The sequence below is a fragment of the Lactuca sativa genome, chromosome 5 (assembly GCF_002870075.4).
Source record: "Lactuca sativa cultivar Salinas chromosome 5, Lsat_Salinas_v11, whole genome shotgun sequence".
Lineage (NCBI taxonomy): Eukaryota > Viridiplantae > Streptophyta > Magnoliopsida > Asterales > Asteraceae > Lactuca > Lactuca sativa.
The window spans coordinates 300540164-300555501 of record NC_056627.2 but is presented as its reverse complement, the minus strand read 5'-3'; the positions used below and the strand labels follow the sequence as shown (position 1 = coordinate 300555501).

The 15338-nt window shown below is 33.5% G+C and overlaps 1 protein-coding gene across 1 annotated transcript; it reads right to left on the bottom strand.

Annotated features, from left to right (window-relative positions):
* Positions 1-5004: 5004 nt before the first annotated feature.
* LOC111892564 (diacylglycerol O-acyltransferase 1) lies at positions 5005-9931 on the bottom strand. Its single transcript, XM_023888622.3, has 16 exons — positions 9281-9931; positions 7895-7975; positions 7731-7804; positions 7543-7618; positions 7394-7461; positions 7136-7259; positions 6957-7055; positions 6757-6858; positions 6532-6668; positions 6368-6449; positions 5998-6018; positions 5818-5880; positions 5678-5725; positions 5520-5582; positions 5378-5431; positions 5005-5300 (listed from the first exon to the last, which is right to left on the bottom strand). Exons 1-16 carry the CDS (start codon positions 9659-9661, stop codon positions 5196-5198), a joined length of 1578 nt encoding a protein of 525 aa, XP_023744390.1. The 5' UTR covers positions 9662-9931; the 3' UTR covers positions 5005-5195.
* Between the last annotated feature and the right edge of the window lie 5407 nt (positions 9932-15338).

Sequence of the window (15338 nt, the reverse complement as noted above, 5' to 3'; positions counted from 1 at the left end):
TATATAAAGGAGGCTTTAGTTCTTGAAATCACACTAGTTGTGGTGAGTATACTAAGAGGGCCGATTTCAAGAAAGGTTGTGACTATTCTCTCAAGTTTCCAAGTTTGTGGTGATTTGTGACTTCCATTTGAGGCATCCACATTATTGGTGTTAGGCTCTCAAACTCCAAGCAATCAACTACAACGACAAGTTAAGTAATTCTACTAGCTTTATTTGATTCAAGTTCCCCATGTCATGCTAGTTAGGATAAGAACCTTGGAAAAATAATTATTTGCATGTATCTTAGTCAAACATAGATCCAAGGTTTCTAGGGTTGCATGTACACCATAGGAGTGTTAGAATGCTCAAAACCCATCACTTCTCAACATCACTCCCTCTTCTTTAATAAAAAATGACATCCCCTTCACAAAATTGTATAACAAACCACTTATCTTTACCCATCTTCGATTCTTTGGATGCCTATGCTACCCAAACATCCCCACGCCCCATAAACTTGCACCATGGTCTACACCTTGCATATTCATTGGCTATCCAACCCAACATCGTGGTTTTTCGTATTTTGATCTTGCCACACGTAAAATAATCATATATGGTCATGTCGTCTTCAAAGAAGATGTTTTCCTCCACAAATCAATGACACTAAAATAAACCCCCTTCCCATTCCTTTCTTAATAACACTGATGGTATAAATACCATCTCTCGGGACCTAATTATATCCAACAATCATCAACCAAACACCACCACCAATTCCGGCAGCAACGATACCACCCACACAACCGAATTTGGGGCCGAATTTTCTGTAATTCCTGCTCCTAATAGCCACCATTCTCCACCTTCTTGCCCTCTACACTTACCTCGCTCTTTTGCCTCTTTTTCTATAGCCTCTAACTCCTATCCAAACATTATTCCTCCCCATGAAAGTCCTTCCCTACCACCATCTACTCATCTCATGGTCACCCGTGCTTGCGCCGGTATTTTTAAATCAATCTCCCACCTAAATCTCCATACAACCACCGAATTTCCTCTTCCTAAAACTCACACCTTAGCCCTTCAAGACCTTAACTGGACCATTGCCATGCAAGACGAATATTGTGCTTTACTTGATAATAGTACGTGGGTTCTTGTTCCAAGGCCTATTGGGCTAATATTGTGCGATCTATGTGGTTTTTTAGAAACAAATATAAAGAGGATCGCACTCTTGAGTGGTATAAAGTCCGTCTTGCAGCTAATGGCAAAATCCAACACCCTAGGATTGACTGTGATGAGACATTTAGTCCGGTTGTTAAACCGGCCACCATTCGTACAATTCTTAGCCTAGCGAATTTGTGCAGATGGCCCATTTATCAGTTAGATGTCAAAAATGCCTTTTTGCATGGTCAACTTAATGAAACTGTTTACATGCACTAGCCACCTGGGTTCTGGGATACTACACATCCTAATTATGTTTTCCTTCTGCAAAAGTCACTTTATGGTCTGAAACAAGCCCCAAGGGCTTGGTTTCAGTGATTTGCACCCTATATCACCAGGATCGGGTTTACACATAGTCGTGATTCTTCACTATTTATTTTTTGTAGGGGTTCTGAGATGGATTACTTACTTCTTTATGTTGATGATATAGTTTTGAAATCTTCATCTACAGAACTCCTTTAACGCATCATTTCTCTTTTAGCAACAGAGTTTGCCCTGAAGGACCTAGGTGATTTATCATACTTTCTTGGCATAACTGCAACACGGGACAATAAGGGTATATTCTTATCCCAATGCCAATACACTTTGGAAATATTAGAGCGTGCTAACATGATGAAATGATACCCATGTCGCACACCTGCTGACACACAATCTAAATTGGATTCTTCTGGCGAGCTGGTTATAAACCTGACTCTCTATCGCAGCCTTGCAGGTGCTCTCCAGTATCTCACATTCATTCGCCCATATCTATCATGCACAGTTCAACAAATATGCCTATTCATGCACGACCCTAGCGAACCTCACTTTCATGCTCTCAAGCGCATTGTGCGTTATGTTCGAGGTAGACTGGACTATGGGCTTCATCTTCATCACTCCTCCACTACGAGTCTTATTGCCTATTATGATGCAAATTGGGGGATGCCCCGAAACATGTCGATCTACCAGCATTTACTGTGTATTTTTGGGTGAGAAACTCCTATCTTAGTCTTCAAAACTCCATTAGACAGTCTCTCATTCTAGCGCAGATGCCGAATATCGTGGCATGGAAAATGCAGTAGCCGAAACTTGTTGGTTAATAAACTTGCTCCGAGAGATACATGCTCCTTTCACCAAGGCAACCATTGTCTACTGTGATAATGTCAGTGCAGTTTACTTGTCTACTAATCATGTTCAGTATCAACGCACCAAGCATATAGAGATGGACATCCATTTTGTGTATGACAAGGTTGCAACTGGTCAAGTCAAAGTTTTTCATGTCCCTTCCAGTCTTCAGTATGTAGATATCTTCACTAAAGGGCTCCCTACATCTTTGTTCACCAAATTTAGGACCAATTTGAGTGTTTGCTCTAGATCTCCCGCTCAAACTGCGGGGGCATATTAGTGTATATATGTATTGTATTGTATGTATTAGCCCATTAGATTGTTAGCCCACTTATAGCCCATGTATTGTGCTCTCTGTTTGTATTTATTGAGGATGTATCGTATAAACCTATTATGGGAAAATATTGCCTTTTACATGGATTTCATGCTTATTTGACACAAATATATGCATCTGCATACCTGGAGCTAGTAGAGACCATCCCCATTTGAGAAATTTAGGTGTAAAGCATCAACTTTTAAAGACACTTCAAGAAAAATGACGATTCCACCATTTTGGATTTGTGATGATCAATTTGTAGCAAAATTATATGTTTATTTGGACCTTTTTAAGTAACTTTTTGTTCAATTAAGCTCTAGAGATTGAGTGTAATGTAACCGATATATGTGTAATGCAACTGCACCTTGCAAATCACGGTATGGTCTTGCCATAGTAGACACTGGACAACGAATGTGGGAAGGCTATGAAGAATCATAGAGGAAAAGGCAAATATGGTAGCAACCTCAAGGTTCTATGAGTATTTATTTTTTTGTCCAAAAAGATGATCCAATCACAAATGTAAGAGAAATACTTTGTAAAGATATCAATGAGAATGCAATTTTGATTTTTATATATGACAATAGAAAATATAGTGTTTTACAATGTAATGTTGTAAAAGATTGAAATTTTATACATTAAGTTATGAGAATATTTTTATCATTTTATTCATTCTTCTTATTTCTTCGAGAATTTTCAAAAAATAACCAAATTTCAAACCCAAGTGCCAAAAAATCTCTTTCCTAAAATGACCATCGAGCCCGCAGAAGGGCTTTTGCGGAATAGGCATGTCATCGGCAAACTCAACTTTAATTCAAATTTTAGCAATATTTTCGTAAATTTACATGAATTCGCGGTACTTTACTTAAGTCCACAGTACTCTCTCTGCGGACTAGGGTACCTTTTGCGAACTAAACAATATAAAATTCAATCTTCCATTTTTTTCCATTTTCTTTGTCTATTGAGTGTCACGACCCTCTCGTACAAACAATAACAAAAAATTTATTCATATTTTTTAAAACAAAAGAGTATTTTATCTGATTTTCTCTTAAACGAAATTGTTTTTAATAAATTATTCCATTTTATATCAGAAAGAAAATCATAATTACTACGGTACGGATTTTGATTTCTCATTAACTTTTTATACATTTTTATTGATTTCGCAAAACTGATACAAAGTCTATAGTGCTTGAGTCCATAGTACTCTCTCTGCGGATTGTAGTACCTTTTGCGAATTAAACAATATAAATTTCAATCTTCCGTTTTTTTTTTCATTTTCTTTGTCTATTGATTGTCATGACCCTCTTGTACAAACAATAACAAAAAATTTGTTCATATTTCTTAAAACAAAAGAGTATTTTATCTGATTTGCTTTGAAACGAAATTATTTTTTAATAAATTCTTCCATTTTATATCAGAAAGAAAATCATAATTACTACGGTACGGATTTTGATTTCTCATTAACTTTTTATACATTTTTATTGATTTCGCAAAACTGATACAAAGTCTATAGTGCTTGAGTCCATAGTACTTTCTCTGCGGATTGTAGTACCTTTTGCGAATTAAACAATATAAATTTCAATCTTCCGTTTTTTTTTTTCATTTTCTTTGTCTATTGATTGTCATGACCCTCTTGTACAAACAATAACAAAAAATTTGTTCATATTTCTTAAAACGAAAGAGTATTTTATCTGATTTGCTTTGAAACGAAATTATTTTTTAATAAATTCTTCCATTTTATATCAGAAAGAAAATCATAATTACTACGGAACAGATTTTGATTTCTCATTAACTTTTTATACATTTTTATTGATTTCGCAGAACTGATACCAAGTCTATAGTACCGACATCTACAACTTCGTTCATCTTCTGTAGAATCTAGCTTAATTTTTTTAACAGATTGGTTCTTCGGAGAGTGAATTTGCAGAAAGGCTTCTACAGACTCGCTCTTCTTTTGGGGACGAAAATTGAAAATGTAAAATCTAGATCCTTAAATAGATTGAGTCCGCATAAGCCCCTTTGCGGGCTTGATCCTCATTTCTAGAAATGGGGATGTTAAAATTTGGTCATTTTTGAAAATTTATCATTTTCTATCTACCAAATATCGATTAATGACTCATTCCATTCCGGTTAGCAACCAAAATCAACAATGGAATGTAATGATCAATTCCATTACATCATTCATTCCATTACCTGGTCATATTTGTGGTGTCATTCCTTCCAACCAAAAAAACCCTAAATTTTTACTTAAACAAAAGCAAAAAGTCAAGTCAAGTTGTATCTTGGTAAAAACAAAAACAAAGACTTCCATTTATTCAGATTTTGTTAATATATAATTAATTTTTTGTTTTGAGGATAGGATTTATTCAATTCTGTTGGAAAATGGTTTTTGTGCATGCAGATTAAATGAAATGGAAACAACTTATATCAATTTATACATGTAAAACCTAAGAGAAACATTTGAACAATAGCACCGACTTTAGCTGATGATAGTATGTTGATAACAACTACACTTAAACATCTACCATCATCATCATCATCATCACACTGATATCAAACTTCCTACAAAATTGGTGCCTTTTGGAGAAAGAGTTTACTTGCTTTTCACCTTTTGATTCATGACGTCATGGTAGTAGAGCAATACACACATGGGTTGACCAAGAATGCTAAAGAAGCACCAGAATATTATATTTCCCACCTGTCATCATTCATTTTCTCATCAGCTCAACTTAATTTTCAAAAAAATTAAAGTTCCAAAATAAAATAATACAATACCATTGAGTTTTGAAACTTGCGCTGCAAGTAATTCGTCAGTATCACCAATGGAACCTGATACAAACAAATGAAGTTATAGATTGATATTACCATAAACAAAAAAAAAAAAAGGAAATATTTAGTTTTATTATATATATTATACCTGAAACATGATCCCGATAAAGGCCCAAAACTTGAAAATGTGGCAGGGAACAGCAATACAAAGCTTAACAAAATAAAAATACGAAGCAAAATGAAACTCTAAGTAAAAATCAGGTAACAAAAGGAACATCAACACAAAAAGGTTAACAAAATATCTACCTCATGGAACACAGCAGACATGAAAAATGCAATCAAGATAGCAGCACCCTGAATACACACACACACACACACAATTACTATTTACAACAAACATAAACAAAATGAGAAACAAAAAGAAAAGTAAAAATAAAAATCATTACCTTAGGGATCCCATTACGCAAGCATGGAAAATAAAGATGTCGTACAATCCATTTATGAACAGGCTGCAGCAAATTGAACACATATTTATTTTTATTATTATTATTATTCAGAGAAGAACATAAAAACTACAAAATGAGAACAGTTTTTTTTTTTGTTAAAAAGTTTGACATTGGGCTCACCATATTCCATAGTCTCCAATACTAAATCAGCGCCAACATAGAAACAATGCAAAAGTCAGCAATAAAATAAAATAAAAGAGTAAATTACATTTTGGGTCCCTACGTATTTTTGTTTTTTGCAATTTTGGTCCTTATTTCAGGTTCTTGTAACCTTTTTGGTCCCTGTTCCTAGAAAAATGACTATATTTTTTGCACCAAAATTTCAAAAATCAGACCAAATATAGTCATTTTAATTGAAATAGAGACCGAAAACATTACAAGGACCTCAAATGAGGACCAAAAACGCAAAAATCAGCTATACTTAGGTACCAAAATGTAACTTACTCTAATGAGATTACAATAATAATAATAAAAAATAAATGAATCTCACCTCTTCAATAGTTTGTGCATTCCACCAATCTTTATAAAATTCACGATCTCCAAAACGAAGAAGCTCAGCAAGTATATTTAACCTATAATGAAAGCAACACATGTAAATAGACTAAATAATACTGAAAAAAAATATATGAATATATAGAGCCAAACAAGACTTACCAAAGGTGAAAAAAGCAGTAGAACATACAGAGCCAAACATACAAATTTGGAACTGAAAGCTTTAAAACACGTTCAATCGCATATAAAATGTCTCCTTTCAATGGATGTCGAGAGTTTTTGACAATTGGATTGATATACTGCATATAAGAATACACTTTAAAATTCACAAATAGGTAAGAGAAAAAGAAAAAATGTTGATAAAAATGAAGGTAGCATAATGCTTACTTGTTCAATTATAAATCCCATGAAGCCTGTAAATATTATTAGCTTGATCATTTGACGTAACACCCAACCCTTTCTAATAAATGCAGTGCGAGGGTAGCATATCTACAAGTAAAATTTGCCTCAAAACACACACTCACACACACACACATGAAGTATTAATGAATTTTATAATAGTGAGAAAGGCTCTGTGTGTTGGATACCTGGTAACATAAAGTAGGAGCAACCATGAAATAAACCAAGCTTGAGAAGTTGACATTGTAGAAGTATTCACCATCTGAAGACATTGCCTCAGCTTCTTCCTAAAACCAAAAGACCAAAATACCCCTATTATAGATATTGAGATATATATACCAGAAAACACCACACCTCTAAATTTTACCTTAGCAGTTGACTTCACAATTGACCGCATGTCATAATTTGCATGCACAAAAGAAACCAACTTCAACCAATTAATGCAAGCACAAAGCATCAATGATACGCCTGATAGAACAACTGAGTCAAACCTGCATAACTTTATATAATCACATGAGAATAATAATAATAACAATATATTGTGGAATATTTTCATATCATTTTTCTTTTTCAAAAAAACAATAATGAATTTGTACAAAGCATTTAATGGTATAAACAAACAGACCTCAGAATCATGAAAACTGGATACAGAATTGCAGTTGTAGTTGTTAGAATATGGAGAGTGATTACAACCTACAAATTACAAAAGTAATCAGATTAAAATAACTTTTATACATTTACATATATTTTAGCCTTAAGGAATAATTTACTTACAGGGTCTGAAATACGTTTTTGCCATGCTAATTTTTCAACAATATAGGCAGTAAGCGGGAAGATTGGAAGAGTGAGGCTGCATGAGAAATCAGAAATTTTTACATTAATTTTTTTTATATAAAATGGAGTAACTATTTCTTATATGGCTCTAAAATTTTATAAACATGAGTCAGAAAGAAATATTTTACCAGCACATAAGAAGTGGCCAATCTCTCAATGATCTTGAACTGAACCAAAAATTGGAATTTATCAATAATCCATACTGCAGAAGTAATTTTGGGTTATGTTATCAGCAGCAATATAAATGATTTATAAAAGAAAAAAAAATTATAATAATATTACAGAAGTTTACCTTCATCAGATTCTCAATGATGAGTCGTCCATTGACTGCAACTAGAACCACTATGCAAAGGTTAAAGAGTCCTGCATGACTCTGCCAAAGGGTTCTAATTAGCCACTCCACTTATATGTCTTAAATAACAAATAGTAATAATTATAACATAAGGAAAATAAGTTAAAAGAATACAAGGAAATGTTGTTAATTGAATAATAACTACCCTTTATCTCAGGAGTTGCTTAAAGTGAACTTGAATGATAAATTAAAGGAAATGTTTTGTGCTAATAAAAATTACTAACAAAAAACATTAGGGTCCATGACACTGCTCCTGAAGTTAAATTATTAAACAAGCTTCTTTCCACTTGCATTATAAGCTGCTTTTATATGATACAAATGGTTATTAAAATGATTTAGGAAAGGACTTGGATGAAGGTGGGTTTCACACTAAATTGCTGATAAGAGTGTATACTAACATGAGCCAGATAAGTAAACTGCTATATTGATCAACTAAATGGGAAATTCACATGCACATGTGTCAAGTATGAGAATCTCACAAGTTTAATTCATCTTCACTCATATGCAAATTCGGTTTTTCTATTCAAGAAACATCATATCTTAGCCTATTAACAGCTCAAATCACACATTCAAAACACTTCATAAAAATTTTACAATCATATTACTGAAGTTATCATTGCTCGTGCATTTGAACTCTAGCAATGGAATATCAAGGACTGGTTAAAAGAGGGAGTGTAAATCAATTTCAGTTGCTATTCATCAACCTATATGGATCTACCAAAATTTCTTTCAAAGGGGAATCAGAAACCTGTAAACTTGAGCTGATGCCATACAGCCATAGAATACAAAAAGCACACTTGTCTGCCTAACCTATGATCCATGGAGATATGATCTATTACACAAATTACTAAGCACTCTATGCCATAATTTTCCCATTCTTTGGGTTCTATTCACAAATAAAAGTTTACTCTCTCAAACTAGATGCGCTCGATTGTTGCAAAAAAACAATTGAAGTCGATTGTAAAGCAACTAATAGTCAATCAGCGAGCCTAAAATCTTTGATACATCCTCATCATACTAAATACTAATACAACAGTTCACGCATCATAATCAAGACACCGACAATCTGCAATCAGCCCAATATACATAGCAGAATGATGCGTAAATCAATTAGCGTGTATCACTTGAGTTAGTTCTTCCTATCCTTATCCAGAATTGGCCATTGAACGATAAAAATGACTACCTAAATTTGATTTGAAGCTCTTTCTATTCTATTGGAACCACGACGGAGCTTATATCGCATAAATGAAAATTAATTACCAGGATATGAGAACTGGCAACTAAACAATAAACAAACAAATAAGTAAAACTGAAGAGAAGCGAAACCTGCTTGAAAATGGCGTCAGAACTTAGAGGAGACTCTTTAATTCTGCGATGAGCTGGAGAAGACGGTCGATACGCATAATGTGCCACACTCGTTTCACCTCCCCTTTTAACTTCTCCCTGATCTATCTTCTCTCCGTTTTCCTTCGCCTCCTCTTTCATTTGATCACCATCTCCGATCTGTTCCTTACCATTCTCATCGAAACCATTATTGAAACTCTCACCATCCTCGAACGAGTTCGTTTTCGAAGACGACGAAGAATCAAACAATTCGTCTCCGATTCCCGCATCAGCCTTGACGCCCGTCCGCCTTCTTATCTCACCGCGTATAGTTGTTGTCTCGGTCGTCGTTTGTCCAATTTCAGGCGTATCTAACAACGCCATTATTAACAAATAGCTTCAAATCAAAGCAGAACAAGCGATTACAAGTAAAGAAACTGCAAGATTGATCAATAAGTAATCGAATTAAATCTTGTTTCTCAGAGAGAATTTTGATTTTGAGTTCAGATCATGCAGAGAGCAATACAGAGACGAAGGAAGGATTGGGGGAAGAGATTAGGCGGTTTATTGGATTATTTGGAAATCGTATCTGTGTGTATTCGGTGTGCGTATAAGTACAAGTAAATGAACGATGAAATTTGTGTTCAGATTCTGTGTGTGTGTGTTTGTGTGTGAGAGAGATAAAAAAGCATCCGGAGTAAGCAATGAATTTTAACATTTACATTTTAGTTTTTATAATTTTTTAATAAAATATTTTTTCTATCATTTTGTCGTTTTATGTAAAATAACAAATATATTTTAAATTTTTTTATAAGTTTGATATTCTAATAGCTATATATTGCATTATAATTTAATAATTTAAACTGATGTAAGTGTTATATTATAAAAGATGGCACAACAATAGAACTATCGGTTTTACATAAAAAAAAAATAGTAAAATATCATTACATTTATTTAATTCAATTTTTGAAGCAACTTTATATCCTTGTAAAGAAATGACTTTTGTCATAATAGATATACATATAATATGTAAAAATAATACAGATTACTTGAAAGTCGATTTAAATATTTCCATAAAGATAAGATATAGGAGTAGTATATATTTTTTATTGAATATTCAAGTGTGAAAGCCTCTAAGCTCGCGTGTAATAAATTGTCTCAATCTATAGGTCATAAAATAGGTGATGACGACTAAAGTGAATTGGTCAAATTGGTAGACCCAGTTAAAATTCTTTTTTAATTCCACAAATAGTTTACACATTTAAGAGACGGGTAAGAGTAATAGAGTATTACCTATTTAAAGCCCCCTTCTAAATGATTATCATCCCCATCCCAGTTTTTATTATCATTTTAATATTTATTTTGTTTTTATCTACATAAATGATGATTTGGTATTACTTTTTTATATTTATTGTACCTTTTATTTTATTAGCGACTAATTATTAAAATATATCATTAAATTATCATATTTTCATTAATATAATAATTTATTTTATATATTAGTTATATGGTTATTGAGATAAAATCATAAAAAAATGTCACCTTTGGTTTTAATAGGTCTTAAAATAGAAAATGACTTCTTACCCTATAACGTCGAATACTACATGTAATTACATTATTTTATATAATATGAAGCGGTAACCCGATAACTTATTGTCACATGAACATTGACATTCGTTTTGACTCATGCTAAATGGTATGTAATCAATTTCATTTTCATATGTATGTAAACTAAAAAAAAATTGTATTGGATTCGATATCTGATCCTAAGTCACACTCTTACACCATAGTTAAAGAAGAGTTTTTCAGGTTGGAGTTTTCTCTTCCAATAATAATAAGTGTTTTTTTTAGATAAAATTGCAACATTGCTTTATGTGGTATTAAAAAAACTTTGCATAAAATCCAAAAAAATTTCAACTGAAATGTCCAAAATCAAAACATTTCCGTGATTTTAGTCTAAAATTTTGAAAAGACGATTTTGCTCTTTTATTTTCTTTTTTGTATTTTATATATTTATTTAATACATTGAAGGAGTGTTTATGCAAGGTCTGATATGGTTTTGGTTGCTTATTTAATTTCCATATATATATATATATATATATATATATATATATATATATATATATATATATATATATATATATATATATGGGTGGGATGGGGGATAATTTTTTCCTTTTTTTCTTTATTTTTTAATTAAAATAGTATTAGAATAATTATAAAAAAAATATAAAAAAGAAAATAAAATGGCATAATCGTCTTTTCAAGTTTTTTTAGACCAAAATCACGGAAATGTTTTAATTTTGGACCATCCATGCAAGTTGAAAAGTTTTTGGACCATATCCAAAGTTTTTTATAATACCATAGGGACCAATGTTGCAGTTTTGTCTTTATTTTTTTATGATCATGGGTCATTTTGAAGATAGGTTGGTAAACGAGATGAACTGCATGGCAAACGAAAAACTTTGATGTTATTTATCTGTAAGTCGATTTCAACTTTAATGGTGTTTTTATTAGAACCTTCAGATGCAGCCACTATGCCAGAAGTAGTCCCAAAGCCTGAAGCAGCCTATATGTTTGATGTTGGTTTGGAAGATGAAATAATGCAACATGATTTTATCCCTCTAAAAAAACAAAGATGATGAATTCCTTAGTAAGTTGTGTTGATAAGGGAAGGATAATTGATAAATAGATAATAGTGAGGAGAGAGAGAGAGAGAGAGAGAGAGAGAGAGTATAAATGTTGAGGTCCATTATATCTTCAATCCCCCGTTATACTAACGAATCAAAAACTAATTCTAGGTATGAGATTTGAGGACCCTAAACAACTTACAGATATGATATGTAATTATGTCGTTAACCATGGTTATCAACCATTTTCTCAAAGAATGACAGTACATGGCTTTGATATTATGTTCCCAAAACAATGACAATACAAGACTTTTGATATTGTGTTGTAATAGGGCTTATACCTTCAGTAGGCAAGTCAGATGAGTACATAACACTCTTCTCAGATCAAATCACTAAAACTTAGCCATCAATGTGCTAGGAACTACAAGTTAGGTTCATTTATCAATTACCAAATGATTGGTGGACATTACTATTGGATTAGGTGTCTAAGGTTATAACTAAATTGGTATAACTTTACGGAATAAAATCAAAGTCATTTTGTGTTGCCCTTAATAACTAAAAATAAATAGAAACGCCTTTAGGAGAGTAAGGAAATGATTTGTTAATTTATTATATGATTAATAAGTTAATTAGAAATAGTTAAGAATTAATTTAGAACTAATAAGGATTAATTGAAAATAAATTTTGAATTAATTAGAGTTAATTAAAGATGTAAGGGTTGAATTGTTATTGTTCAAATATTAAGCAAGGGAGACAATTCTAGAACCTCCCATGATTGGTGTAACAACCCGAAATTCCATATCACTTCTTGTAACTCAAATTGTAATCCAATTCGATCAACCAAACGTCGTTTCCAAATCCGTTTCCGATTTCGCCGTTTAATTAAGTCATTAACGTGTATTGATCTAAAATGACTTAATGGGTGTCTTAATGCCATTTGAAATCATTCTAACACCCCATAATAGTTATCAGAATAATTCTAGAATCGATCATATCGGGTTACGGCAATTTGGTCGGGTGCGACCAAAAGCCCCGCCTAACGCCGGTATCGGGTAGAATTCCGCCGTGTCCAATTCCCGAACACTATATAAAGGACTCAAAGCTTCCATTTGAAGCTTTTGGCCAACTTTCCTTATTCACTTTCCAACCTCTCTCCTCATCCATAATCAAGGTCCAAAAACAAAGATTTAAGGCTCCAAATCAAAGAGGTAACATCCCTAACTTGTTATCTAACCTCTTTAGCCTTCAAATTGATGTTTAAACAAGGATTTAGGACCTGGAACAAGTGTTTACGGCCAAGGAACATGCTTGGGCCGTAAACACCTAAAAATGGGGTTTTAGAGCCATTTAACCCTTCCAAATCATTGTTGGGACTTAGATACGACTTTGAGACTTACAAATCGGGACTTGAAACATTTAAAACTTGAATTTTGAGGGATGATTAGGAGTTTATGGCCAAGGCACATTCTTGGGCCGTAAACCCCTCAAACATGGGGAGTAAACACCTTTTAACATGTCAAAATGCCTTGAAACTCAACCAATAGCCTTGTGGTAAATCCTAGAACCATCTAAAAATAGTTTGGAGGCCTTAAACATAACAAAATGCATCATACAAGAGTTTACGGCCATGGCACATACTCTTAGGCCGTAAACTCATAAAAGTGTGCCAAATGATGCCCTTAAACCATCCCAAGGCTTGGAAAAATTACTAGAATCACATGTGATTGCTCTAAGTGCTTCAAAACAATTTCTCTTGACCATAGGAGAGTTTACGGCCGTAAACTCCAAGTTTACAACCGTGAACTCCCTTTTAAATGGTATAAATTCATTTAGTTTATTCCAAGGCATTTTAGTAATTCATTCCAACAATCCCCAAGTCCAAACAAGCCATTAAACCCTCAAAATCACACCCACATGAGTTCACGGCCGTGAACTCATGTATGTGTGTGTTATATGGCCTTAAAATCACTTAAATGTTTACTCTTGGGGAGTAAACTCAAATCCCAAGTCCCTAGTACCATATCACGTCCGTAGATGTCACCCGGGTCACTCCAAACGCTCGTTTTGAGGTGTTTAACCTCGTTGGAGTGTAATGTTCCATATAATTAGTGATTGTAGATCTAAATGGATATATATGGACATTATTTCATTTTTACATAGGGACATCGCGAGTAATCAAGCCCCGAACCCACGTCTAGTGTCCGAAACCGTCGCATTCCCGAGTCTGGCGAGTTCATACCCTTACCCTTTTTCACTGTTTTTCACTGTTTTCAGGGGGAACACAAGCAAAGTACAAGGGATTTCTTGTACTCAAAATTTATTTTCGTGTGTGTGTTTCACATTTTATATGCTTTTAACACTGATTGATACAACTGATAATCGTTTGAACATGCAGATCACATAAACATATTATTTGTGAAATGGGTTTATAAACTATTATGTTTTATATATTTCACAAATGGTTTTCCACATTTTATCAGTTAAAAGCATGACATTAGAACATATGAACATGAAACTTGTACACTGTTTGTCCTCGGTAACACTCCACAGAGATACGCGAGTGGAGGACTATCATATTATTACTAGTAAATTTGTTATTCCTGTATGATTGGAGACACGTCCTCGGCGAACACTCCACAGAGATACGCGAGTGGAGGACTACACCCGTAACCAGAATCTCTGTGATTTAGAGAGCGTGACTTGAGTGTATAGATCTATACGAGGTTGACTACCCCACACCTGGCTGCTAGCTACAGCCGAACCGAAATGGTTCAAGGGTGACGAAAGTCATAAGGATGTGGACTACTTTTTGCCACAGGTTCAGTCTATCGTATGATTATGGAACTCGCAATTAGGATAACAGAGATTTACTTACAGTAATAATGAACATCTTTGTACACTTCACAGAATAACCAGGTTTCAGAAACATCTTTTACATTGATAATCAACATTCAGGAAAGTATGGGACTTTCCTGGGAAACCTTGTACATAACCAGGTCTAATCAGAATACATCTTTTACATCTTTACAAACGGTAACCAACAATCAGGAAAGCATGGGGCTTTCCTGGGGAACATTTACATAACTAGAAAAGTGTAACAAACTGGATAACCTTACATCTTTTATAATTGGTAACATACCATCAGGAAAGTATGGGACTTTCCTGGGAATCCTTTGGTACATAACCAGATAAGTATAACAAAACAGATAACCTAAATGTACATTTTTCACAAGGGTAAACGTGCTTTCAATGTACAACTTTACTTTACATAATGTGAAACAACCAACCAACCTTTTTAAGAAAATGTGGGATTTTCTTGGCGTGTGTTACATTTTCAGAAATAGAAAGGAAACATGAACATTTCACAAACAAAAACCGCTTATGAACTCACCAGTGTTATGCTGATTTTCAAACCGCTTGTGTTCTCAGGT

What these genes read in the sequence shown, in the direction of transcription:
- LOC111892564 (XM_023888622.3), bottom strand. Translation starts at nt 9,661, where the DNA reads ATGGCGTTGTTAGATACGCCTGAAATTGGACAAACGACGACCGAGACA. An exon ending in TGCGTAATGGGATCCCTAAG is followed by an intron (nt 5,726 to 5,817) that starts GTAATGATTTTT and finishes GTGTGTATTCAG; the next exon opens with GGTGCTGCTATCTTGATTGC. An exon ending in GCAAGTTTCAAAACTCAATG is followed by an intron (nt 5,301 to 5,377) that starts GTATTGTATTAT and finishes GAATGATGACAG; the next exon opens with GTGGGAAATATAATATTCTG.